Below are 27,097 nucleotides of genomic sequence, written 5' to 3' on the forward strand. Positions count from 1 at the left end.
CGTTCCAAATAATTGGGTTACATGAATGTTGACATTCTACATCCATCCATGATTTCCTCGTTGGATTCTATTATATTTCAGTGTAGACTCTGTTGACCTTTGACGAGACAGGGTTCATATCCCTCTGATTTACTTTACATCCTGATTCAACTATGAATAACTTCAGCCTCTGAGGTCATCATTAGACTTGTCTAGTCCTTATGGTACTTGTTTTATTGTGCCAACTACAATCCGGGACAAAATGCTTGAGCTACGGGATGGTTAACATACCCCCCCCCCCCCAGTTTCCCCGCTCAATATTGTTAACCCCAGCTAAAGCGCAGATCGTGCATTGAGAGCCAACATTGAACAGGGGCCGAGGGCAAAACGAGATATGGCCTGGATTTTAGATCAATGTTTTTAGATAGGCACGTTTCCTGTTCCCTGCAAATTCAAAGCAGTGTTGTCATTTTATTCTACTAAACAGGATTATATTTTGTACTAGTTAAGAACATTGCTTTGTGGAACCCATTGTTTTTCCTTCCATTCAAACCAAACTGAGGGTGGAGGGATAAAATAGTCTGGTCCCTTCTTGGTATGATGAGGACCAGTATTAATTATTGCTATTGCTCACCAGGGAACATGACAAAGATGGTGGCAGCATGATGAAGGTTTATGGTATCCAATGAGGCAGTTTGGATATTACTTGTGCCCTGAACCTTCAACAGGGCTTGAATGTCACACCATCCCGGATGGAGTCCATGGTCTCTGTTACCCCAGTCTTTGCCTTGTTGCCACTTCGAACGTTTGCCATAGACTTCCAGTGAAAGTCTTTTGCCCTTTGCAAATTAAAACTTGTCTTGCCCTCTCAAAGATGAAACTTCTTGCCTAGACTTGAGCAAGTGATCATTCCAGATTATTAACTTTTGAAAAGCAATACCTAGCATATATTGATACAAATTAGTGAATGTTTTTTGTTCGGCTTTGCTTATTTTCAGCGTTGAGGGCAGCATTTCATGAGGTGGACGAGGAGGACCAAGAGGCGATCGACTCAACCCTGGTTCCGTTGCTAGTCAACAAACTCCTTGGCAAGCAAGCTACCAAAAACAACAACGTCTTACCACACAACATCACCAAGAACGGTAAGGAGCAAATGAGCATATTAATTTTGGTTTTACCCATAAAGAGGCATACTAATCGGTTGGGATTCGAACCCATCCTTTGCAATTCTAGAGCATCGTCTTACCAACTAGTCATGGGTTCAAATCCCACTTGAGTAATTTGCCTACGATTTTTAGGCTAGCTTGTGTAAGAACCCTGTCATTAAATGGTTGCTGTACCAGCAGCTGACTCGAACTGTCACTATAGCTACCAGGCAGTCTTACTGGTCTAGTTCACTTATATTGACTGGCAATGAGGTAACTAGTGTACTTCTACTGCTCCGAGGGACTTTGAGTGACCAGGAGAGGCACCTCTTCTGGTCACTCACAGGCCCGATGGGAAATAGACGTACACTTGTTACCGAATTATGCCAGTCAGTATGTGTTTTATAACATAGCTCGGTCTTAAATGTGAAATAAGAACAGAAATCTGGAAAAGAAAGGAAGTTTTGTAGTTGCTGTTCACGGTTCAAGTCAAGAGAGGGCACTGTAACCGCGCACTATTTTTAAAGACTAGTGCCCGCTCGGGAACTAGTTCCTGCAAAACACGCGGGCGTGATCACTGACCGTGTTTTAGCCAACCAGAATACAGAAAAAGCAAGAGGCGTGTTATAATGGTAATTAAACCATCTAGAATGGCAATATTCATGGGTTTGAATAATATTTCACAATAATGGGTACACTTTTTGTTACAAAGACCAAATGAACAACCAATAAATATTGAGTTACTCTTTTCAGATCTTGTGTTCGAAAAACTCAAGCTTGTTTTATTCATCATTGAGTCTGGCGCAGCGATTGTTAATTAATATATAAATAACATTGAGTTAACTGCTACATCAGGGGTTTTCAAACCATTGTTCATAAAATGGGCATGAAAAATGTGCATCCATGGTTGTAGCTGTGCACATTTACTATGCATTTTACATATGTACATGTATGCGACAGGAGAGACTGAAACTTGTCAAGTCACATTTCATAATATTTACAAACATGACATTGGCAATCTGAAGTGTCTCCCATAGTTGTTTATTTTTTGATGAATATCCCCTAGTGTTGACAATGTGCAACTTAAAGGGGAGGTACAGGTTAGGTAATTGTCAAAGACCAGTCTTCTCCCTTGGTGTATCCCAACATAAGCATAAAATAGCAAGCCTGTGAAAATTTGAGCTAAATTGGTCATTGAAGTTGCGAGAAAATGATGAGAGAACAAAACACCCTTGTTGACGAATTTGTGTGTTTTCAGATAATAAAAAAAAAATTCTGGCTAGAAGTCTTTTATTAGTTTAGTGAGAAATTACCTCTTCCTCAAAATCTATGCTACTTCAGAGGGAGCCGTTTCTCACAATGATTCATATTATCAACAGCTCTCCAATGCTCGCTACAAAGTAAGTTTTTAAGTTGTTTTGAGTAATTACCAATCGTGTACCTTAGCTTAACATCAGAGCATGATGATTGATGCTTAAAGGTAGGGTCAAAGATTGGTAAATACTAAAAAAAAATAACAAATGTAAAATCTCACTTGGTAAGAAGCACTGCAGCTGCAGCCTGACTAATGAAAACAGCTCATCATTTTATGTGTGAATCTTTCAGATTTAAAGGGAAGGTACATGTTTGGTAGTTACTCAAAACAAATATTAACTTAAAAACTGACTTGGTAACGACTAAATGGAGAGCTGCCGATAGTATAACATATTTTGGGAAACGACTCCCTCTGAAGTAACGTAGTTTTTGAGAAAGGTAATTTCTCACTAAAATAAAGTTACTTACACTTTCATGACCGAATGCAAAAGTAGTTTTAGTTCTGCCTCGCTGATTTCAAGAGTGATAATTGTTATAATAACAATCATTTGGTTTATGTAGAAAATATTATATCTGTATCTGAGCCAACAAAACAAAGATAATTTGAAGACACATCACACCACATCACAATGTGTGGATGGGATGGCTTAAAGGCACTGGACACTATTGGTAATTGTCAAAGACTAGCCTTCACAGTTGGTGTGAAAATTTGAGATCAATCGGTCATCAAAGTTGCAAGATAATAATGAAAGAAGAAAACACCCTTGTCACACGAAGTTGTGTGCATTCAGATGCTTGATTTCGTGACCTCAAGTTCTAAATCTGAGGTCTCGAAATCAAATTCGTGGAAAATTACTTCTTTCTCGAAAAGTATGGCACTTCGGAGGGAGCCGTTTCTCACAATGTTTTATACTATCAACCTCTCCCGATTACTCGTCACCAAGAAAGGTTTGATGCTAATAATTATTTTGAGTAATTACCAATAGTGTCCACTGCCTTTAATTTGTTGAAGTGTTTAGTGCAGAGTGTGTTTATAGATATAATTTGCCATCATTAGATTGTATCTCCACCAAAGTTCAAATTCCAATTAAAATGTAAACAGATCCTGTTTTTAAACTGTTCTGAAAACCAGGGTTCGATTTCACAAATCTAAATAATAATTAGCAACGTGTGATATTACAATACAAATCACTATGGTGATATTGACAACTGATCTTAAGATGAATCTTAGCTGTTTATGAAATTGAATTCAGTCATTTTCAAAGTCAGTGGACACTATTGGTAGTCGTCAAAGACTAGTCTTCACAGTTGGTGAATCTCAACATATGCATAAAATAACAAACCTGTGAAAATTTGAGCTCAATCGGTCGTCGAAATTGCGAGATAATAATGAAAGAAAAAACACCCTTGTCACACGAAGTTGTGTGCTTTCTTATGCTTGATTTTGAGACCTCAAATTCTAAACTTGAGGTCTCGAAACAAAATTCGTGGAAAATTACTTCTCTCTCGAAAACTACGTCACTTCAGAGGGAGCTGTTTCTCACAATGTTTTATACTATCAACCTATCCCCATTACTCGTTACAAAGTAAGGTTTTATGATGATAATTATTTTGAGTAATTACCAATAGTGTCCACTGCCTTTAAGGCAGGAATATGTTTTCCTATCGTTGTTTCATGTGAGAGTGAGAGTTTTGCGCACTTCCCCAGTATTTTGCGACTCCAACAGCAGGGGGAGGGTCAGGGGTGGGACTGCTGGCAGGGACAGCTGTCTACTCGCCAGGCTTGAGAATTTCAAGTGGAGTTCTTTTCTTTTTAAGAAATCGGAATGTAGTTTAAAGGACAGTGTTTGGCAATTGAATAAAGGCTGACAGCAAAAAAATGTAAAAAATTGTATGGTAATCCTACCATTGCTGTACAAATATGTCACCAGTGAGAAAGCTCTATGGGTAAAGGTTATGTACGAGTGATAGAATCAAGCAATCACCTTGTATCAGATAAACATTAAGAACAGACAGCAAAAGACAAAACAGAACTGATTTAAGCCTAGTTCAATTATGTCACCAGTGAGAAAGCTCTATGGGTAAAGGTTATGTACGAGTGATAGAATCAAGCAATCACCATGAATCAGATGAACATTAACAACAGACAGCAAAAGACAAAACAGAACTGATTTAAGCCTAGTTCATAGTATAGTGTGTCTTAATTTTTACAGGGTGAAGTTTCTTTTTCGATAGATTTAGAAAGTTCAATTTTTTTGTATTTTTATTAACTGAGTATTGTCACCCCAAATGGATTAATGACAGGACGAGTTTAATGGATTTGTTGAGAGAGCACAGAAGTTTCTTTTTGGATAGATTTAGAAAGTAAAAAAACACAATCATAAACTGTCAACATTATCATAGTATCATATCATGAATAAATAGAGTAATGGACCGGACAAATTCAATGAGGGGTCTGTATGTTGAGAGAGCACACAATGAGAGGTTTTTGTTTCTGTACGTGTCGTCCGATTAGTTGGTTTCCAGCAGTGTTTCTCAGAGTTGAAATTCAGTCGGATCAGTTGTGTTGCTATGCAGAGACTTCTATCTATACATGATCATTCTAGTTAAAGCCTTTTCAGCATCTGGACAAGGTAAGAAGACAATGTGGATTTCAGTTTTTAGATGTGGGAGGAACACCCCAGAGAATTATTCCAGGGAAAACCAACGCAGTCGGTTAGGGAGTGAAAACCCAATTCACACAGTGTCCATTCATTATTCTCTTGCAACTTCGATGACCAATTGAGTCCAAACTTTCACAGGTTTGTTATTTTATGCCTATGTTGGGATACACCAAGTGAGAATCTAGGGCCCAATTTCATAGAGCTAACTAAGCACAAAAATATGCTTAGCATGAGATTTCTTCCTTGATAAAAACAGGATTACCAACCAAATTTTCGTTTGTTGCATATTGCTTGGTACTGGTATTCAGCTGTTGTTTGATTATTCTGAAAATCACATGGAAATTTGGTTGGTAATCCTGTTTTGAACAGGGAAGAAATTTCATGCTAAGCAAATTTTTGTGCTTAGCAGCTCTATGAAATTGGGCCCTGGTCTTAGACAATTACCAAAGGCATCCAAAGTGCCTTTTAAAGAGCTTTTTATCAAGAATACAACACCAACAGTGGTCAGTGCATGGTCAGATCACAATCTAAACCACATCCCATCCACAGGATGGTCTGACAGAAGGTATTGCATGTGAACTCTAGAGAACTCATTCGATTTCATCATCAGACAGATGACTCAGGTCAAATTTCCAATGTTTTTTGCATTTGGAAAAAGCTGAACAATTGTGATTTAATAGCCTGAAATGTCCCTTAAAGCCAACACTATAGGTACATGTAGGTCAGCCCTTGTACTCGATGAAATATTTCTACCTTTTTTTTCTCTCCAAGATCGAATATCATGTCTGAATCATAGAACGCTCTTCAAATAGTGACTCATCCAAAGTTTACTTTACAAACTGGGTCAGAGAATGCCAGGCACAATCGTGCATAATTTGTCAGTATTACAATCTTGTGAAATTATGAAGGAAAATAATTTAATTTGTGAATTATCCATATTGGACTCCAATATTAAATTTTAGAGCATCACAGTACATGGCAAAATAATGAATGCACATGTACATATACATGTGAGGAGTGTCCCACTAATTTACTTTACTTCACGTTTACTTTATTTTCCACATTATCATGACAATACATATGAAATAACAGAAGAGCTGGTTTAACCATAGCAGTGTATATACTTAAACCATCATGGATGTGGAAGGGGGGTCTCTAGAAAGCTTGTTAAGTAGAGGCCCCCTGTTACATTTATAACATAAATTAGAAAATCACATGACAAGGATCTGGTAAATATAACTGTTTGCTCTTATCTTATCCCCACCAGACTAGACCTTAAATATTTACAATTAACTGTAGCAGTATAACCAGTGATCCCCCAATAAAGAGATTAAGCAGATCAGTAAAAAGCCAAGGTAACAAACTTTCCTAATCACTGCTTGTCACACCACAAAGGGGTCCTTGGTTGATGTGTCTATCTCTAGGTAGCCAGAGGGGGGTGTCTGGGTGTCTTTTCTAGATACTTGAGACTTTTCTTTTTAATTTGGATGCCTCCTCCTCTTCAGCTGTCATCTCCTTAAGCACAGACTTAGAAGAACTAGAGGTGAACTTTTGGGACACTGTAATGGTTGCAGAGCATGGGTAGCATGTCTGGTGATGTTTCGACAACAGCGACAAGCCGAATGGTGCAGTGGTTGTTTAGAGCGCTCCTAAAGTTCGTTAACTCCCCTTTACATCTGTGTCATCAGGTTCACCTTGGAGAACAAATTGGCTAGGCAGGACAAATTGACCTATCATACTCCTGCAGTGTTGTGAAACACACACCAGATCTGTTCCTCACACAAAGGGATCCGCGCATTTTTTTGTTTTGTGGCGGTTTTCTTTCTGAAAATTGAAGACGGGAGACTTGGAAGGACATGTTTTCTTGTGTGCTATGTTGCCAAAAACACAAAAAGTCGGCACCCGTGTCGATGTCAGGGGAGACAGTGGGGAGATTTACTCTCCCGAGGTAGTCGATGATACCCCCTTAGTACAAAGAAAAGAGGAATTACTTGCAACAACAATATTTAATCCGGGTGTAAGGATAGTGTAAATGAACACTACAGTCTTCCCTCTTTTGCATCCGAAGAAACTTTCCCTTTGATGGGGCTTCTTCTCATCCATGGGCCCCTTCGGACAATGGCCCTTCTCTTCCGGGGATTATCTTGTCTGGTCGGACAAAAGATGGACAATAATAGACCCTTTACCACCTTTGAAGCCTTTTGATGCTGTGGCATTCATGTTGTTAAGCCCCTGGATGACTCTGCATGCTTTGATTTTTCTTACTTGTGGACAAGAATAATCTAGCTTTGGCAGAACTGCTCCAACGTTTGTTTAATAACAGAGGTGCAGACTCTCCCTGATTCTGCAAAAAGTTTCCTGAAAATGCACCAATCTTTCATGGCTCTGCCTACCGTAAGCAAAGAATCCGCGCTTACGGAAGCAGGGAATTCCGCATTTACATCAAGCGTATTTCGCAGGCAAGCGTATGTAAGCAGGGAATTTTTGCTTGTATGGTGCGCACTCCATGATCAAGGCATTCTTCGCCTACACAGCTTGCCCATAAACTCGGTGCTTGCGCAGTAAGCGGCGTATGGTGCTCGTAAGTGCAGAATTCGGCGGTAAGCAGAGCCATGAAATGTGATCCATCTGTTAAAATAATGTTTATTTTGAGAAACAAACCACAAGGGAAACAGACTAGGTAAATGTATTAAAAAAATTGGGTTGAATAAAAAATATAAAAAAGTTACGTCAGCGGGACCTGAACCTCTGACCTCAGTCAGCTGTTAATCAGGAGGTCGCATGTTCAAGTCCTGCTCTATTCTATTTTTCATTGTTTCTAAAATAAGTTCACATCATGTATATGACGTTTTTTGAGCTTCTCAATTGATGAAAATCAAGAGAGCTTGATTTGATTAAGAATATTAAATCAAAGAAGTGGAGATTATCTCAGATAGGCAGTTTATTTATCCCCGATGCAAATTTAACATCTATTATATCGTTGCGGTACCCGCTGCCAAAACATAGGATTCGAACTGCCTCTAGCTGCCGGGCAACCTCGGTAGTCTAGTTGGTAAGACACTGCTCTAGAATTGCAAGGGTCGTGGGTTCGAATCCCACCCGAGTAACATGCCTGTGATATTTTTTCACAGGACTCGGGAAAGTACTGAGTATACAGTGCTAACACACATCGGTGTATGGGTAAAAACCAAAATTAATATTCTTTATCCCCGATGCAAATTTAACGTCTATTATAAAGTTTATTTCCTAGCAAGTAGGTATGACAACAGCCCAGGTGGGCATGTGAAACAACCAACTTGGACCCAGAAACCAATACAAACCAGAAACAGATGAAGACAAAACAGAAGATGGAGGGATGTTTCTTTAGCCGGCTCAAGCTGAAATTGAGAATTGGTAAAGAGGCTTTCCTCCTGCAGTGGTCTGGAGGGATATAAGATGAAAAGCAAGCCTTTCAACACTGAGTTAGACAGTTGGACCTGTTGGAGTGAATTTTGACTGCAGGGTCCTAACGTATTATTTTCACAAACATTTGGCCAGGGGAGAAAACTCAAGGAGAAAACTGTCAAGTTTTAAAAAAATAAAGTCGCTACGTTTGTCTCCCTCTTAAACTAAAACCAATGAAAACAAACAAATTTTCCAAAGGCTTCGAGAGTAAAGTTTCCCATTTATTCTGGAATGAGAAACTTTTGTTAGAGCCCATTTTCCCTGTCCAGAGGAAGCACTTGAATGTTGATAAATGATAGAGGCTGGAATGTCTGAGGTCCTAATAATGATTGTACATATGCTAGGGGATGTTGGTTTATGTCAATAGCGGTAGCGTTTGAGAAGGAGAGTTGATGCTTTGAAGGGCATGGGAGGACTTTAACCTAGGCCTATTGCTAGGCACGAAACAATCCTGCTTAGCCGAAACAGGTTCATTCATTCATTCAGTCGATGCGGAGCATCGGATGATGGCCCTCCAAACGCGTTGGTCCTCCATTGCTGTACGCAGCTCTTCCCGACGCAGTCCAGAGTCCCGGCACAAGGTGTCCACATAGGTGGTTTGTGGTCTGCCTCGGGAACAGTGACCTTGAGTAGGGGCCAAAAGCACAAGCTTGCTTACTGCCAGCTCAGCATGTCTGAGACAGTGACCTGCTAGTCTGAGCCTTCTTGCCCTAATCCACCGTAGAGTCCCAGGTTTGTGACATGCCTCTCCCAATGAATCTGTTTAACAGAGCGAAGCATTTTCATATAGCAGCCGTCCAGTCTCTTCTCTAGATGACTGGCTAGTGTCCAGGACTCACAACCATACAGCAGTACTGATTCCACAGTGGCAGTAAAGAACTTCACCATCAGGGACTGGGACATCTGACTTGACCATATGTTCTTCATGGAGTTGAGTGCCTTCCAGGCAAGAGCGATACGACATTTCACATCTTTCTCGGTGTCATTAACCTTAACCCACGAGCCCAAGTATTTGAAATCTGTTACCCGGTTCAGCTCGGAACTGACGGTTGTCTTTAAGGGGGTGGTAGTGTTGAAACAGGTTACCAGCCAATATTCCATAAAGTTCATACTGTTGCCACCAGTGCTGCACTCATTCTTTTGCTTAGCAAATCAATGTTCTAAGCAGCATTTCCTGATAAACAGCTTTATGAAATCAGGCCCTGGCATCAAACCTACTCTTTGGGCTGAAACAGGGTTACTCCCTTCACAAGACTTTAATGAGCCTGGCTTGTAGAAAGCACTTCTTTCCCAAGTTTTTACAAAGCAATTATGGTTTAAAGTGGGCTCAAGTGTCATGACTGGGATTCAAACCCTCACTATGCTGTTGACTACACCAGGGCCCAATTTAATAGCGCTGCTTAGCGGCTGATTTTGTGCTTGCTGTGCAATTTCTATTTCATAGCACTGCTAACCTTAAGCACACGAAAAGGCATGCTAACCTTCCGGTGCTTACCGCATGAAAATAATTGACGTCACAATGCAAATCCATAGTAAACACGCAATATGGCTACCCAATTTTTCTGCTAACCTGTGAAATACGCTTAAGTCTTAAGCAAATTTTTCTACTACAGTAAGCACCCAAATTTGCTTACCGTTAAGCAGCGCTATGAAATTGGGCGCAGAGCTTTGGTACGATGAACTAGACCGCTCAGCCAAGACACCCTACAGTAAGGCTTTTACATTAAAGGCTTATCTGTATTGATATTCAAATCTCCTCATTTAAAAAAAAAACAGCATCTGCCAATCAAGGTGATTTTTTCAACTGACTTAGCAGAGGGATGAAACATTGTCGTTATATCTCCTCAGTTTAAAGGTTGGAACCTGCCAATCAAGATGTTTCTTCGACCAATTAAGCTGAGCCCACAATACAAAATTGTCACTATATCTCCTCATTTTGAAAATTGATGTCTGTCAATCAAGATGATTTGCGACCAATTAAGCTGATCCCACAATAAAACATTGTCATTATGTGATTGGGTTAGAGGGTTATTAGCTGCCTGGTGAAGTCTGAAGGTTTTGGACACAGTGAATCAAAGACCACATTATAAGAAGAAGAAAAAAACGTCTGTAGGTTTGTTTTCATTAATCACAGCTCGAGTCAATTATCTTAGCACCTCTTTTTGTAAGAAACTACATGCAGTCCGCGCTCTTTTCTAAGATTTTAAGATTCTTCTTACTTATGCGAAATCAAACTCAAGGAGGTTCAAACCATCGTGGAGGCCCTGTTATATGTGGAGCCCCCCCTCAGTTCAATCCCTCTCCCCTCCCCTTCAAAATGGTAGGGATAGGATCTACCAGGCACTATGGCCATTCATGAAGGGAAAGGTCCATGCAGCCAGCAAGGTTAAAGGCCTACCCTGGTGCAATAGTGAGTTGCCCTTTTCTTTCTCCCTCTCCTCTTGTAACAATTAAAGTTTTCAAAACTCTTTAAGCCAGCCGTCCTGGCGAGATGCATTGTCCTTCGCGCTAAATTTGCAGTTATTTACCCAGCGAGAGTAGCCATCGGCGCTTTGCTTTCTTTAAAGGTTCTCCTTGTGGATTTTGGGAATGTGGCTGGAACTGGTTCATTGCAAAGGATGGATGTGTGTACGAGGCGTGATTAAACGAATCAAATTGACCAGAAGTTTTCTCAACCGATGTCGACCTATCACAGGAGAAATGCTCACGAAGTTGTCGTTAAGGTTGTTTGTTTTCATTAAGGTGATCTTTCTTCTTTTTTTTCTTGGTGTTTTTTTTTTAAAAAGGGGGTGCTCAAAGGGAGTTCAGTGGCCGTTAAGCCAGGCTTATGAGAGGGATGTACCCCTAACACAGCACGATGCCTATTGTTGAGTCCGTTTATTGTAGCTAATCTTCTGGTGGCATGCGGTGACCATCACTTTAAGAGGGCTTAGGGTGAGAGCTGTGGGGGCATTGCCGAGACGTGTTGCACAGTCTCTTTGGGTTCGCTATTCATTGAGACTGGTCATACACTGACATTGTTTGAGATGTGGACTCAAGCATTGTCCGTCTCAGTTTTGATGGAATCACTCTTATTCTGCTGATATCAACTGTAAATTATCGTCTTTGCTGGCCGAGCTGTTGAAAAACAATGGCGTCAACTGATCTTTACTTTGCATTGTAATGGAACAATCAGGGAAAGGGTTGTGGAAGCACCGCTTTATTAGTTCTTAAAATAAGGTTCTTAGGGAAGTGTGGTTTATTGGCAAAAAAAACCTGGGGGGGGGGACGGCTGTGCCTCAGTTGGTAGAGCATCTGCCCAGAGTGACAGGGGTCTTGGGTTCAAACCCCATTGGCGTGTCATGGCCGATTGGTGAAGGGCACCAGATTGTGGGTTCGAATCCCAGTCGTGACACTTGCTACGTAAAATTGGGGAGGTAGTGCTTTCTGCTCTACCGGCCAGGCTTCTGATGATACCCAAGCCTACATCCGTATAGACTGTAAACAGGGGTAACCCTGTTTCAGCCCTAGGAGTAGGTGGCAACCGCCTCTTGAATAAAATAAATGTAGCCCACACCTTGAAGTGGCCTTCAGGCCTTGTGTGTCTGGAGACTTGCATAAAAAAAGGAACATTAATTGATTTTGCTCTCATCCCATGTTTGCTTCTTAAAATAGAAAGTTTTCCCTCACTGTTTAGAATGTGATTTAAAAGCTGAAACTTGTTTCTTGTTTATAAAACAAGTTCATTGCAGTGCAGTTTTATTGTGATTATTTATATTAACTCTGAAGGGACCATTCATTTCTGTGTAATCATCACAATATACCCAATTATGGATAGTCTACAATAAGAGATGTTAAATTTGCATTGGTGATAAAGAATATTAATAAGGGAATCAATGTGAAGTCGAGGTAAATTATCAAGAACCAGGCCTCGGCGGGCTTAAACCACTAGTTGAAAACCAATTCCCATTCATAAATACATTTTCGGTCAAAAACATCAACACTTTTTGGTCAAAAAGTAAAATAAATGCAAAAATTATAATTGTTCATTGCTTTCTTTCAACACAACACCCCTCCAGCTATGAAATGGTAAAGACCTCTGCCGCCCTTGGGTAAACAACTCCTTATGAGGGAATGCTGTGCGCGTCACGCGTGTCGCGTGATGTGGCACAACTGTCCCAGCCGTTGCTCTTTACAATAGGAATGAAGAAACTGTCTTATAAGAACAGGTGCAAGCTCGCGTGTCATGCCCATGTTTCAACACTTTTTACTGGTCATAAACAAAGGTTTGTACACACCCATGTGATGCGCTCTCCACCAATAGGAATAGCGAAACTGTCTGAGGTATTTATGAATTGGTTTTTACCAATACACCGATGTGTGTTAGCACTGTATACTCAGTACTTTCCCGAGTCCTGTGAAAAAAAATATCACAGGCATGTTACTCAGGTGGGATTCGAACCCACAACCCTTGCAATTTCTTCTAGATGGATAGTCTAGTAGTGTGGAATGAAAGTAAAGTTCATCGTGTTTAGATCCAGCAAAAATAACAATGATTGGTTCAAGAATGTTAATACAAAACTTGTAATATAGTTGTTCCTTAAAAAAAAAGGCGAGAGATAGAACTAACCATTTCAATCTATTTACCAACCAAATGGTAATGGACCTATGGTATAAAAGCCTGATGTTCTTTCCCTAGCTACGTCTTTCTTGCAGGCTAAAATGAAACACGGGAAAATGTTTGAGCGGGATATTTTTTCCCTGAAATTACTTTTTTTTGAATCGATCTGTATGATTGTTTTTGCTGTTTCTAAACAGGATCTTTTCACCATCTGACCAAATTTGAATGGAATCTCTCCAACGTCTTTGTAAGTAAAAGAGATTGGAATTTGTTTCAAACTTGAGTGAACTTGATACAAAAAAAAACTTGATACAAATATTTGCCGATGCAAGATAGGACCCCCTATCTTAGGTACATTTTAATGTAGTAATGCGGTACAGTATTTGAAGAGGGCTCCTTTCGTTTAATTTTGTTATCCTATTTTGCAAATAGCATTGTTTTCTTCAGGTCGCAACTTGTTTTTTGTTTTAGTTTAGTGAGATGATCAAGGTTTACTTAAAATATTTTTGTAAATATTTATTTTGTACAACAAATCTATTAACTTTTGTATAAAAAAAAATGTAATGTTACATTTTTGTTTTCTCAAAAAAAAAAAGCATAATTTTTATTTTAAAGGCAGTGGACACTATTGGTAAATACTCAAAATAATTATTAGCATAAAACCTGACTTGGTAACGAGTAATGGGAGAGGTTGATGGTATAAAACATTGTGAGAAATGGCTCGCTCTGAAGTGACGTAGTTTTCGAGACAGAAAAAATTTTCACGAATTTGATTTCGAGACCTCAAGTTTAGAATTTGAGGTCTCGAAATCAAGCATCTGAAAGCACACAACTTTGTATGGCAAGGGTGTTTTTTCTTTCATTGTTATCTCGCAAGTGAGAAGACTGGTTTTTGACAATTACCAACAGTGTCCACTGTCTTTAAAAGACAATAACAACTAAAAAGCCTGTTAATTTTTTTTTTTCATTTCAATTCTTTAAAGGCGCATCACTTTGTATTGCTTTTGGTTTTTTGTGTCTTTATCTTATTTTGGAATCAATCTGTAGTTTTTCATGACTCCCTATTCTTTAATTTTGTTTGTTCACAATTATTTTGAAGAATCACTTTTTGTTCTCAACATAAAGGAGTCTGTTGTTTTTGGAAATATTAAAAGTCACAGGCATATTACATATGATTGGGGTTTGAATCCCAAACGAGTAACATGACTGTAAACTTGGGGGAAAGTAGTTAGTGTACAGTACTAACACACATTTGTGTCAACTCAACAAAAATCTGCCTACCAGAACGAAATACCATGTCGCGTGTACAATTATTGACTGGTATCCTGCTCATTTCTGCTTAGCAGAAAATTATTAAGCATTTTTTGTTAAGCAGCTCTGTGAAATTAAACCCGGGTAACAAACACCATAACTTGAGTCCAGTGGACTTGACCACTCGGTCATGACACACCCCAGCCCAGCTTAAACAGCGCCCTCACTGAGGCCAATGGAAGACCAAATCATTGGCTGAGAGGTGCACAATTCCATTGTTTGGACCTCAGCGAAACCACTGGATTTGGCTTTGGATTCGGCTCAGGCTAGCGTGGCCCCGTGGTTGTTTTGACAACTGCACGTGCTTTGCTTATAAGGAGCCTGAAGCCGAATTCAAAGCCGAAGCCGTAGTTTCAAAAAGGGCCTTTGCTGGGAGTCTGCAACCATCCATACAAAGTTTCTTCTTCATCATACTCAAATATTTTTCCAATGCTTATTAATATTTTTTCATATTTTAAAAATATTTTCTACAGGTGTGGTGAAATTTTCTGATTTTGTGTCGATCATGTCCGAGGCCATGGCGGAGACGACAAATTGGGGCAAACTACAGACGGAGGTCAAAGGTTATGTGGGCATCGACACCATACAAGAACAGATCAGAAAGAAAGCTCTGAAGAGAGGGTTTGAGTTTAACATCATGGTCGTAGGTAAGGATTGAAATCAGGAAATCAGACGGATTGCTTATGTAAGGTCATTTTGTGGTCAACAATACTTTTTAGTAACTCAGAAGTTTACAGTAACATTTGATCTACAGGTATCTCAAAGTACTTGTTACTATTAACAAAAGGGATTCTAAGTGTAATATTGAGAGCCATTTATGTAGCACTCTTAAGGGTTCTAAGAAATACAGAATATGGCCTCAGAACATCTCAAAAAGAGGCATTCTAAAAGAAGTACCTCGTGCACTCACAAGTATCTGGCCTGTGTTTTCTTTGTAGACGATTATCACCTGGTGTGTAGCAAGGTGTTTAAAAGTGGGGCGGCCATTTAGTTACAACCCCTGCAAACAGTGTGGCACTAATCTGTGTACAAATCTTGACAACAGTTTCCATCTTTACTTACGTTTCTTGACATTTGACATTTGCTAAAATTATTTTTAAAGAAGACTTCAGAAAGCCCAGACTCGCCTCTTTCACTATGTTTTGGGCTATTTTAGTTTTACAATTTTAAATGTGTCTCAGTTCTTGCATCTGCCAGACATGAGCAAACAGTGGAGCAGCCATCATGGCTAGCCAGCAACCCTCATTGCTAGCTACCTGATAATCGCATACCTAAAATAGTATAGCGGACTGAGCAAGTGTTCCCTGTTGGGTATCAGTTTTGTTTCCTTAGCACGTTAAACAAAAATGTGTGTGGGAACCAAAGCTTCCTAAAAATCTTAAAATACAGTGTAGCTCCTGTGGAATACAGTACCCTGACATCAGCTCATCAGGAATACACGTGCCAAAATGGGTTGAAGTCATTATGACTCAGGCCTGACTGACCAACTTGATTTTATGACTGCTCCAGACAGATGGGGTAACATTTCACAGCTACTTACACCCCCCTCAGCAAGGTCAAAAGTATAATGACTAAGTCATTTCGGTCACTAAATTTGTCATATTTTGATTTACTGCTATTGTCACTTGCCCATATTTCTCAAATGAGGGCATGGTTCTTTAAGGAAGGTTGTTTGTATTTTCTCGTTTGGAATCTGTTTTCTTGCAGAGATGATCTAGGAAATATAATTAGCTTTTGCAAATGACTTACCAACCAAAAGGACCAATGGTAAAGATGCAAAAAATAGTTAATGGCCTGACGTTTCGACTCTAGCAGAGTCTTTCTCGAAGGCTAAATGACAAAACAACAAACATGAACAGGTACCCATTCATGTTTGTTGTGTTGTCATTTCACCCACCCAACTAGCGTGTGATATTTTTCCTGCTGAGTATATAGTGCTAGACTTAGTTGTAGGATAAAACCAAAAGAATAAATTAAAAAAGTTCTCAGTAAAATAATTTGTACAGGCCAAGTTCATTGCTAACTCCCAGTTAGTAAATATTTCTTGTTCCGTTAACCACCAAAGTTGTTCTTCTTTTTTTATCGCTTTAGGTTCCAGCGGTTTGGGCAAGTCCACATTAGTCAATACACTGTTTAAAGCCAAGGTCAGCAGGAGGTCAAATTCGGCAGAGAAGGACCAGCCACCCATTATTCCCAAAACAGTAGAAGTACAGTCTATAAGTCACGGTAAGGGCGGGTAGTGTACATGTACAAATTTGATTTTTGTTTTAATTGAAATAATGGATGTCACTGAATACTTTTTTTTATTTCTGGTAATAAAGCCAAGGATGTCTCTTAAGTGCACAGAGCTCGGAAGTGTAAGGAAATCTCTAGAATAAGCTCCATATGTAGCTGTGAGCCAGAAATACTTGGGTAAACCCCTACTTTTTCTAGACATTTTTTGTAGCCAGAAATCTTGAGGATAGACAAGACTGCTTGCTTTGAGACAGAAATACTGGGCTGTGGGGTAAACCCCTACTTTCCTCAGACAGACACTGGTCTCTTGAGCTCGGAAGTTTAAGGAAATTTCTAGATAAAGCTGCTAGGCGTGAGCCAGAAACACCGGGGTAAACCCCTACTTCTCCCAGACAGTAGTTTTTGGAGTATTTCCAATCTATGAGCCTATATGATCCTACATTTTAAGACACTGGACTCAAAATAATTGTAAAGCATAAAAACTTAATTCATAAATACCCCAGACAGTTTCGCTACTCCTATTGTTGGAGAGCGCGTCACGTGGGGGTGTTTAAATGGTTGGTAATGACCATCGTGTCGTGCGATACAGGCCCGAGCCGAACATGGCAACGACCCTGCCGGTTTTAAATGGCTGTTTAAGAACTCATCGCTACCCTTTTATTCCCTTATTTGGTAACGAGCAAAGGAGCGCTGTTGACGGTAAAGAACGATGTAAGAAACACTTCCCTCTGAAATGAATGTAGTTTTTGAGAAAGAGATAATTTCTCACTCAAATAATAAAAAACTTCTAGTCAGAAGCCGTTTTATTCCTATCTGAAAGCAGACTACTTTGTACAACAAGGGTGTTTTTTTTCTTCATAATTTTCTTGCAACTTCAATGACCAGAGTTCAAATTTTCACAGGTTTGTTATTTTATGCATATGTTGGGATACACCAAGTGAGAAGACTGGTCTTTGACAATTACCAAAGGTGTCTAGTGTATTTGATACACAGTATATGCCAAAAAGATTATAATAGTTTCTACATATAAACCAAGTGATTGTTATTATTACAATCATCACTCCTGTTATCCAGATGGTAAAACAAGCTCTACTTTTGCATTCGGTCATGAAAGTTAAACTCCTGCTTATTTTGACGTGGCACGTCATCTCCAATTATAAAACTTAATCATCAAAATGAAATATTCATACGAGATATGATGAGCTGTTTTCATTAGTCAGGCTGCTGTAATAGACTATTTCCTGGTGGGAACCAGTTCCCTGGTAAACGAACAGGCGACCCTTTGTTTCGGAGGTGGGTTTGTTTTGTGAATGGTAATTGGAAGTGTCTTGATAGAAATAAGACCTTTATTTATAGTATGGGATATGAATTGGTTAAACTTCTTGATAAGGGTAGGGTGTGGGTTAAATGAAAGGGGTTGTATGGGGACTGGGTGGAGAGGAACCTTGTTTCCACATGAAATAGATTTTTTCTAACATTAAAATACTACATAATGGTATGAATTAAAAATTGTAAATGGCTTTTGATTGTTATTGTTTATCATAAAGTTTTAAAACGTTTTATTTATTGGCGGTGAAAGGAGTAGGAAATTGGCAAAGTTTGGTCACTTGAAACTGGTGCCAGGCCATTATACCATGCATATAAGGAAAAGAGCAATTGTCGCCTCCTTGCCTTAAAGGCAGTGGACACTATTGGTACTTACTCAAAATAATTATTAGCATAAAACCTTTTTTGATTACGAGTAATGGGGAGAGGTTGATAGTATAAAACATTGTGTGAAACGGCTCCCTCTGAAGTAACGTAGTTTGCAAGAAAGAAGTAATTTTTCCACGAATTTGATTTCGAGACCTCAGATTTAGAATTTGAGGTCTCAAAATCAAGCATCTGAAAGGGCCCACTTTTGTTTGACAGGGGTGTTTTTTTTAAATGGCTTTGCTCTATAACAGGATGTGCATGTATAATGGTTGCAGTGAAAATTCAAACATTTTGGTTGTTTCCTGTTCCCCCCTAAGAAATAACCAGATAAGGATTGTACATGGGACCTCCAGATTAACATGCCAGCGCTCTAGCAACTGAGTGTTCTACCAACTGAACTATCTAGTCCTAATGTTGGCAGGATCCCAGTCAGTTTCCCTTAATCTTTAATTACTTCATTAGTTGTCAGTTAAAAACTTTTACATGGCATATGCACAAGTAGTCTGGCAGACATCCTGTAATGGATAGTGAATCTGAAAACATGGACAGAAAGGAGAACTGGGAGTCTTAAAGAAGCTATGCAATCTGTCTCCGATGACCCCATCTTATGTCTTGGGTTTCGTAAACTGAACTTATTGGTGTAACTTTTCTTAACCTTGTTACAGTTATTGAAGAGAATGGTGTGAGGCTGAAGTTGACAGTTACAGACACACCTGGCTTTGGCGATCACATCAACAATGAAAACTGGTGAGAATTGTGAACTTTTGTTTTTTACCCATTTACACCGATATGTACTTAAGCACTGTATACTCAGTACTTTCCTGAGCTCTGTGAGTAAAAATTACAGGCATATTACTCGGATGGGATTTGAACCATGACCTTTCCAATTCTAGAGTAGTTAAAAGCCAAAATCAACAAATTGGAAGCTAAGGTGTACGTTTACAAGTCAAACTGTAAATTCTGCTGGTGCCACAGATATCTCTTTCTTTTAAACTCCTCGCCTGCAAGTTAAATACACAATTTTTTTAATGATTTCTTTTTGTCTTTAATTCCACAGTTGGTTGCCAATCCTAAAATACATCAACGAGCAATATGAGAAATACCTATCCGAAGAAATCAACGTCAGTAGAAAGAAGCAGATTCCAGATTCCAGGGTTCATGTGTGTCTGTACTTCATCGCTCCAACAGGGCATGGGTAAGAAATTATTCTTTGTACTCGGCAGTCCAGTGGAAAAGAGGATGGTGCCGGCGTGTCGTAACATCTTTATTCCGCCTTAGATTTGGCACTTTGGGCTACAAACAGCGTTTGTTAAGAAATTAATTGGAATGAAAATGATTTAATTGGAATGAAAATGATTTGGAAAGATGTTTTAATAATATAATTTAATAATAAACGTGAATATGCCTGAAATTGTGTACTCCATCTGCCATTTTTTCAACCAAATTTTTGGACTCCGTCAAAAGAGACAGAATGTGTTAGTTAACAAATTAAAAGGAAAACCACACAATTTCGCGGGATATTTGTGTGGGTCATAAAATTCTACTTTTAAAGCCTTTTGTTTCAATTAAATTCATAACAAATGTATTTTACTACCCAAATAATCCAATCTAAGGAAAGTGTCCCCTAAAATTTGGACACTTAACTTTTTCAGGAATACAGAATAGATACTTTTCTCTAAAAGCCAATGTGTATTTTTTCTGTGCAACTAAAAGCCAATGTCTATTTTTTCTGTGCAACTGAAAGCCAATATGTATTTTTTCTGTGCAAATTTAATTTGATTGGATCCAGTTCTGATGAATTTGTTTTTGTTTTTCTTGAATAAAGGTTGAAGCCACTGGACATTGAGTTCATGAAGAGATTGGATAAAGTGGTCAATGTTGTACCGGTCATTGCTAAGGCTGATACTCTCACAATTGAGGAAAGAGAACACTTCAAATCAAGGGTAAGCAATAAAGATATTGTACTTTATCTCGGGGGTGTCAAAGCACTGGAGAAGAAAAATGTAGGGACCCAAACATTCTTTTCCCGGAGCCTATAGACCCGCAGTCAGCCCAAAATTTTCTTGGCCTGTATAGTCTGAACATCTGACAAGGCTCGTGAATTGCGCCAGAGAGTAGCCTCGAGCCTGCGTCAATATTCTGACGGTCACATGGTACGGATCTATCATTGATCTCGCATTCATTTCACAGTCAAGTTGTTCGGACAGGTTAACATATAAAACATCATTGTATGGATGTACATATACTGTAATATCGCTGGTTCTGTTAAACCAATACCTGTCCTTATGCTTGTGGATAAGGATAGGGGACCACTCTAGGCCTTCACTATCCTGACTTTCCCAAGTTCTGTGCACAAAATTCCACATGCAAATCACTCTTTTTTCAATCTGTATAACTCCTGATACTAAAAAACATCTATTAAGTCAGTTTCACGAACTTCTTTATAATCATGGGATATTTCTTGCTGTTTCATAGATAAAGTATGCCCTGAATGAGAATGGCGTCTCCACGTATCCCATGAAGGAGCTGGAGACGGATGAAGAAGATGAAAACATCAACACACACATCAGGGTAAGAGCAGAAAATTCTGCTCAGCAGATTTCTTTGCTTAGCAAGTAATGACCAGGGTACCAGTGGGAGTAGCGGTAACTGTATGGTGATAAGCAAGTTTTTGAAATTGGCCCCAGATGTCTGAAGACGAGCAGAGTATACCATTCAAGACCACATCGGTTCTTGTCAGAACTAAAACACTTCTCCAAAAGAGGTTTATACATGGTTGTACCCGCAAGTTTACATGGGCAGACAGCAGCCACATTTGGAGTTGGTGCAGGAAACTTTGTTAGGAAACTGTTCCAAATGACTGTTCTTACGACATACTTGAAATACTCTTGCTCGAGTGGTCCAGACTTGATTGATCTTATAAAATTAGTTGCTAAATTTGTTTTCAACCATTGATTTGCCTTTCTAAATATCTCTTTAATTAAAAAGAAAGACCGGAAGTTTGAACTTTGATTAGCTAAGTTTGTTTTCAGCAAAATGTATTTGCTGTTTTAAATGTCTCTTGATTGAAAAGAAAGACCTGGCATATGACCTTTGATCTTTGACCTGTTTAATCACCCAGGACCAGATGCCATTTGCTGTGGTAGGCAGTGACAAGTCTCACCAGGTCGATGGCAAAGAGGTACTCGGAAGACTCACCAACTGGGGTCTTATTGAAGGTAAGGGGGTCGTTCAAAATGAGCAACATTTTCACAAGCATACAAACTGTACACCTCTTTAATATTCCCTCCATCTCCCTTAAAAGTGTATAAAGAATTTTTTTTGTTTTGTGAATTGCATGCAAACCCTGTTTATTATGAGCACAGATATAAGAAATATAAGAACGTACATCTTATAAAGATACAATGCTGTAATTTCCTGCATACAAGACACAGCTTATCTGACTTTCAAATGGTCAAAAAGAAAAACAAAACAACACTGCATCTTATCTAACGGTGCAAAAAGGGCCATGAAGGTACATGTAGGTTTTTATAGTTCAAACTTTTTCAGAAAACAAAAGCGTATGGTGTGCATGAACACCCCTCACTCCCTCTCTAATCTTAAAGAAATTAGATCTTTGAAATTTACTTCTGACTACCGGAATTACTTTAGGGTGGTCAGGTTGGCGTTATGGTGCCTTTCCTCACCTTCCACCTCTAGAATCCCCCCGGGCTGAAATCCTGACAGGATTTGGGTTTTCAGTCCCTAGTGTAGGGGGTTTTCCTGGAACTATTCTTTGGGGTTTTCCTCCCACAATCTGAAACTTCCCCTTGTTTTTTCTCCATATACACTTGTCTTTAAATTGAAATATGGGGTTTGGCGTTGTTCTAAAACAAATTAAAAAGGATTGTTTTTCGCGGTTGTAGAATGATAAGTGCACATAAATTCTAAATATATCCTGTTTTCATCTCCCAACAGTTGAAAATCATAACCACTGTGAATTCTCCAACCTTCGCGACATGCTGATAAGAACACATCTACAGGACCTAAAGGACGTCACACACGGCATCCACTACGAGAACTTCCGCTTTGAAAGACTTAATAAACATCAGAAAATTGACAAAGCCGAAGACCAAGAAAGTAGATGCTAAGATTGACTGGATTGGTAGAAGTGTAGATTTGAAGATGACGTCGGTTTCCCCACCTCTATCACCAGGGCCCAATTTCATAGAGCTGCTTAAGCACAACAAGTAGCTAACCATCACAAAACTATGCTTACCAGAATAAGGTTACCAGCTAAAGTACCATGTCAGATGTACACTTTGTGACTGGTATCCTGCTCATTTCTGTTTTAGCAGGCAATTGTTAAGCGATATTTTCTGCTTAATCTGCTCTATGAAATTGGCCCTGCTATTTCCATTTGTATTGCTTCTGTTATTTTGTTCGGTGCATCACGGTCAAATAATTATGCTATATGTTGTGTATACATCTTGGAGTTTAAAATAAAGGGTTTTTCGTTGAAAGTGTCTAATTTGAGCAGGTCAAAAGTAATAAGGCCAAAGACCTAAGTAGATGCCAAGATATGCTGGATGGAGGAATTGTATCACCAAAGGAACTACTCACGTTAAAAAACACTGGGGAAACTGACTTCCAAAATGACCCAACCAATGTTTAATGTGATGACGCCAGTCAGGGCCCTATTTCATGACACTACTTACTGCTGAGTTCTGTGCTTACGATCACCATTCTTCGCTTACTGTGCAAACGCAAAATTTCTGTGCTAGCTTTATAAGCAAAGAATGCCTTGTAACATGGAGTCATGTTCTGCTATCGAGAAAATCCTGCTCATCTTTGCTGAGCAGGACATTATTTAGTTCTACAAAATAGGGCCCTGTGGTGTTGGATCATTTGACACAATTTGCGCCAACTTATTGACAAGATGGAACAAAAATACAATAAGTGAAGTGTAACTACAAAATAAATGCAACCAATATTTTTATAATTTCTTTTTTCTTATATAAATGGCGGAACCTTTGCCGTTTTTTTTTTTCCGTAAAAAGAATGAGTGCTCCTTGTAAATTAACTTTCATATACTGTTTTTATGATATTTCTCCAACACGGAAGGGTTTAAATAAGCATATCTATATTTTAAATAACATTTATGTAACTTTTTATTCAGTGTTAACTTCTTACTTTACGCAGTTGTGTTGTTTTTTGACAACCAATTGCGACCAGAAATTAACAAAAAAGGACCAACAGTGCAGTTAAACCTTAAAGAGGGGCCCCTTGGTCAAAATGAGATTTGTGATGGACTCATTTTGCATTAGAGTCCTTGTGAAAAGTTGTGGAAAAGTTACAGGTCTGTAATCTTGAAAAAAATAGAATAAGCTGTTAGACAACTGCTTAAAATCTAAAAGGATCTGTGGTATAAATGCAAAAAATAGTTAATGGCCTGATGTTTAGACCCAAGCAGAGTTTTTTCTCGCATTGGAGAAAGACTCTGCTAGGGTCGAAACGTCAGGGCATTTAGTTTTTTTTGCAAGTCTCTAATCTCACATTAAAATGTCACTTTATCTGATACTCTTTGAGAGCGAAATCTGAAACATGATGTCATCGCATAAGAGTTTTAAAACAGAGAAGTGTTTTTAGATTCTAACGAGCCATTTCTGTGCCATTCATAAGTATGAACTCAATGACGTTTTGAATGAGTCACGTTTCAGGAGTAAAACTGAATTCTCTGTACAAAAACATACCCAACAATATTTTTGTAATGTAGTGTCATCAAATGTTGTTGGTTTTTGCATTAAATTGCACTTTACAAGTGGACTTTTTCATCGTGGCATTCTACACAATTTTAATACATTTTACAGCTATAATGTGAGGCTAGAGACTTGTTACTTTAAAGATGCTATGTCAGATTTTTGGCCCCAAACATTAAAATTTTTATTTATTTTTTTTGAGTGAATGGTAATTCAAAGAGTGTCACCCGCTCTAACGAAAAAAAGTTTAACTTTTACTTTTAATGGTCAGGAACTATGACAAGAATTTAAAACGTTTCTTATAAAACACATACGAACTGGTCACGTGATATATTGTCGGAACCCCGACAAAAACTAATTTTGAGCACTTTATTTCACTGCCACTAATAATTGGCGGACTTTCGAGCAATGGCTCAAATGAAAGCTTGTAACTTTCTCGACCCCCATCATAACACCTTTTGAATTTTAAATCAAAATTTTGGGGTCAAATCGGCCAAAAATCTGACATAGCATCTTTAACCCTGTTTTCACAAGGACTCTAACTATTGAACAAATAAGTGCATCAGAAAACTGAATTTGACTTTAGATTTCCTCTTTAATGATCTTTGGCTTCAGGGTCTGGATTTCAATATTTTCTGACAGTGCTAGGTTGTAGATGAAATAACTGTACACTTTTTCTCATTTTACCTAACATTTTTTAAAGGATAAATCTTTTGTAAATTTGTTTATGAAGACATCAAACACATTTTTTTATATGTGAAAAAGGGCAAAAACAGCTTGGTAAACTGCTATATAATTAGTTGAAAATTTCCCTTATTTCCTTGATGATCTGATTATTAATATTATACCAGTATTAAAATTCTGTGTTTATTGCTCTGCATTTATTTATTTTCTGTTCGTTAATATTATTTGATGGGAAATGTTTACTTTCTCCTAATTGTTTTTTGTGGTTTGTTTATTTCTTTTTGGCCATAATAAGGCTCTGCAAATATGTATATGGAACCACTATTGGTTTATGTTGGAACTAACTAGAATTTACTGTGTATTTTAATCAGTACATTTATGTCAACTTTATTAGAACATGAGTGTAGTGCTGGTTACAAGTAATTTACATGTCTCTTTAAAGGCTCTGTACACGTTTGGTAATTGTCAAAGACCAGTGTCGTCACTTGGTGTATCCCCTCATAAACTTAAAATAACAAGCCTGTGAAAATTTGGGATCATTTGGTCATCGAAGTTGCGAGAAAATGATGAAAGAAAAACACCCCTGTTGGACGAATTTGTTTGCTTTCCGATAGGAATAAAAGACTTATTATTTTAGTGAGAAATTTCCTCTTTCTCAAAAACTGTGTTACTTCCAACAGCTCTCCAATGCTCGTTACCAAGTCAGGTTTTAAGTTAATATTTATTTTGAGTAATTACCAAATGTGTACCTTCCCTTTAAGAAGTTACTTGAGTTGTCGAAAACAGCTCTCCAATGCTCGTTACCAAGTCAGATTTTAAGTTAATATTTATTTTGAGTAATTACCAAATGTGTACCTTCCATTTAAGAAGTTACTTGAGTTGTCGAAAACAGCTCTCCAATGCTCGTTACCAAGTCAGATTTTAAGTTAATATTTGTTTTGAGTAATTACCAAATGTGTACCTTCTCTTCAAGAAGTTACCTGAGTTGTCGAAAACTCTAATGTTTCGCTTTAAAAACCAGAAAGCACGTCGTAAAGGATCATTGTAGAAAAATATCCTTATCGTCACTCTTTTAATTCAATTTTTTAAGTTGCAAGATTGTTGCAAGGTTGTTGCAAGTTCATTTTATGTATATCATATTTATTGCAATGGTGTGCATATAAAACCTAAAAGAATGGAGAAATTGTATGGTTTTTTTTTTAGGGCACAGTTGTATGTGCAATTACTTTGATGCCTTACGTGTTTAAAGGCATATTTTAGGCCAGAAGAAAGGGGTTATTATACGTGTACAAATGCACGTAGTACACCGCATACAATTTTAGTATGGGAAGTTCAAAACGTGTGGTGAAATATGAAAATTTAAAGATGAATGAAAAATGTAAAGATTTGTTTTTAACCTATTTTCCAAAGATCTTCCACTTTTAAATACTTATCCTTGTTAGGAGTTCTTCTGGAAGTAATAAATTTATGCAAATTATTAACAATGTTATATGTACCCTTATAATAATATATCATATATTGAAGTTTTTGTGTAGTACATTTATGAGTTTGGTTTTATACTTGGGTATAAAAACTGTCTGTACTTTTTTTCTGTGCTCAATAGCTTATTGCTGATTAATGAATTCTTGTAAACTCTGAAAAATCAAGACATAAACTGATGGACCACACTAACATTACTCTTTGTTTGTTTGTTTGTTTGTTTGTTTGTTTGTTTGTTTGTTTGTTTGTTTGTTTGTTTGTTTGTTGTGGTGTTTGTTTGTTTGTTGTGTTGTTGGGGTGGTTGTCTGTTTGTTTTTCTTATAAGAACCAATAGTGCCTTTCTTTGCTGCTATTTTGACTTTTCATTTAACATTTTACATGGTTGTCATTTATTTTTATGAAAATGTGTATAAGAGAAATACTGTCTCTTTTAAAGGAAAAATAAAACAAAATGAGGATGAAACATTATTAAATTGATTTCTCTTTTCATAGTTTTAAATATAATTTGTAAAAATTGTACTTTATTACAAAACACTAAGTAATATTATAGTTGAAGATAAAGGAAACATTTAAACATGTATTGTATATAAGCAAAAAGGGAAAATCTAAAAATAAATTTTCATAAAATATCAACTTATTCCCCCTCCCCACACTTGTCCAGACTCCGCCCCTACTTGACCCCCTGAAACTTCTGACCACTTGTGTCTGGTGAGAAAACTCTTGTGGTCACAAGGTGGCGCTCTTGTAATTACATCAAATATGTTTCAGCTAGCAAAATCACCGAACCATGCTGCAGGGCAAAACTGCTCA

General features: G+C 38.2%; 1 protein-coding gene across 1 annotated transcript in view; it reads left to right on the forward strand.

Moving 5' to 3' along the window:
- The window catches only part of LOC139943829 (neuronal-specific septin-3-like), a 57,826-nt gene extending 31,077 nt beyond the window's left edge, over positions 1-26,749 (forward strand). Inside the window, exons 3-11 of the mRNA XM_071940660.1 lie at positions 978-1,121; positions 14,930-15,103; positions 16,548-16,682; positions 19,052-19,133; positions 19,444-19,581; positions 20,212-20,329; positions 20,862-20,957; positions 21,508-21,604; positions 22,344-26,749. Of these exons, the coding sequence (XP_071796761.1) occupies positions 978-1,121; positions 14,930-15,103; positions 16,548-16,682; positions 19,052-19,133; positions 19,444-19,581; positions 20,212-20,329; positions 20,862-20,957; positions 21,508-21,604; positions 22,344-22,516 (1,157 nt within the window). The 3' untranslated portion in view covers positions 22,517-26,749. The remainder of the gene's footprint in view (positions 1-977; positions 1,122-14,929; positions 15,104-16,547; positions 16,683-19,051; positions 19,134-19,443; positions 19,582-20,211; positions 20,330-20,861; positions 20,958-21,507; positions 21,605-22,343) is intronic.
- The last annotated feature ends 348 nt before the right edge of the window (positions 26,750-27,097 follow it).

The sequence above is a fragment of the Asterias amurensis genome, chromosome 11, assembly GCF_032118995.1.
Source record: "Asterias amurensis chromosome 11, ASM3211899v1".
NCBI lineage: Eukaryota > Metazoa > Echinodermata > Asteroidea > Forcipulatida > Asteriidae > Asterias > Asterias amurensis.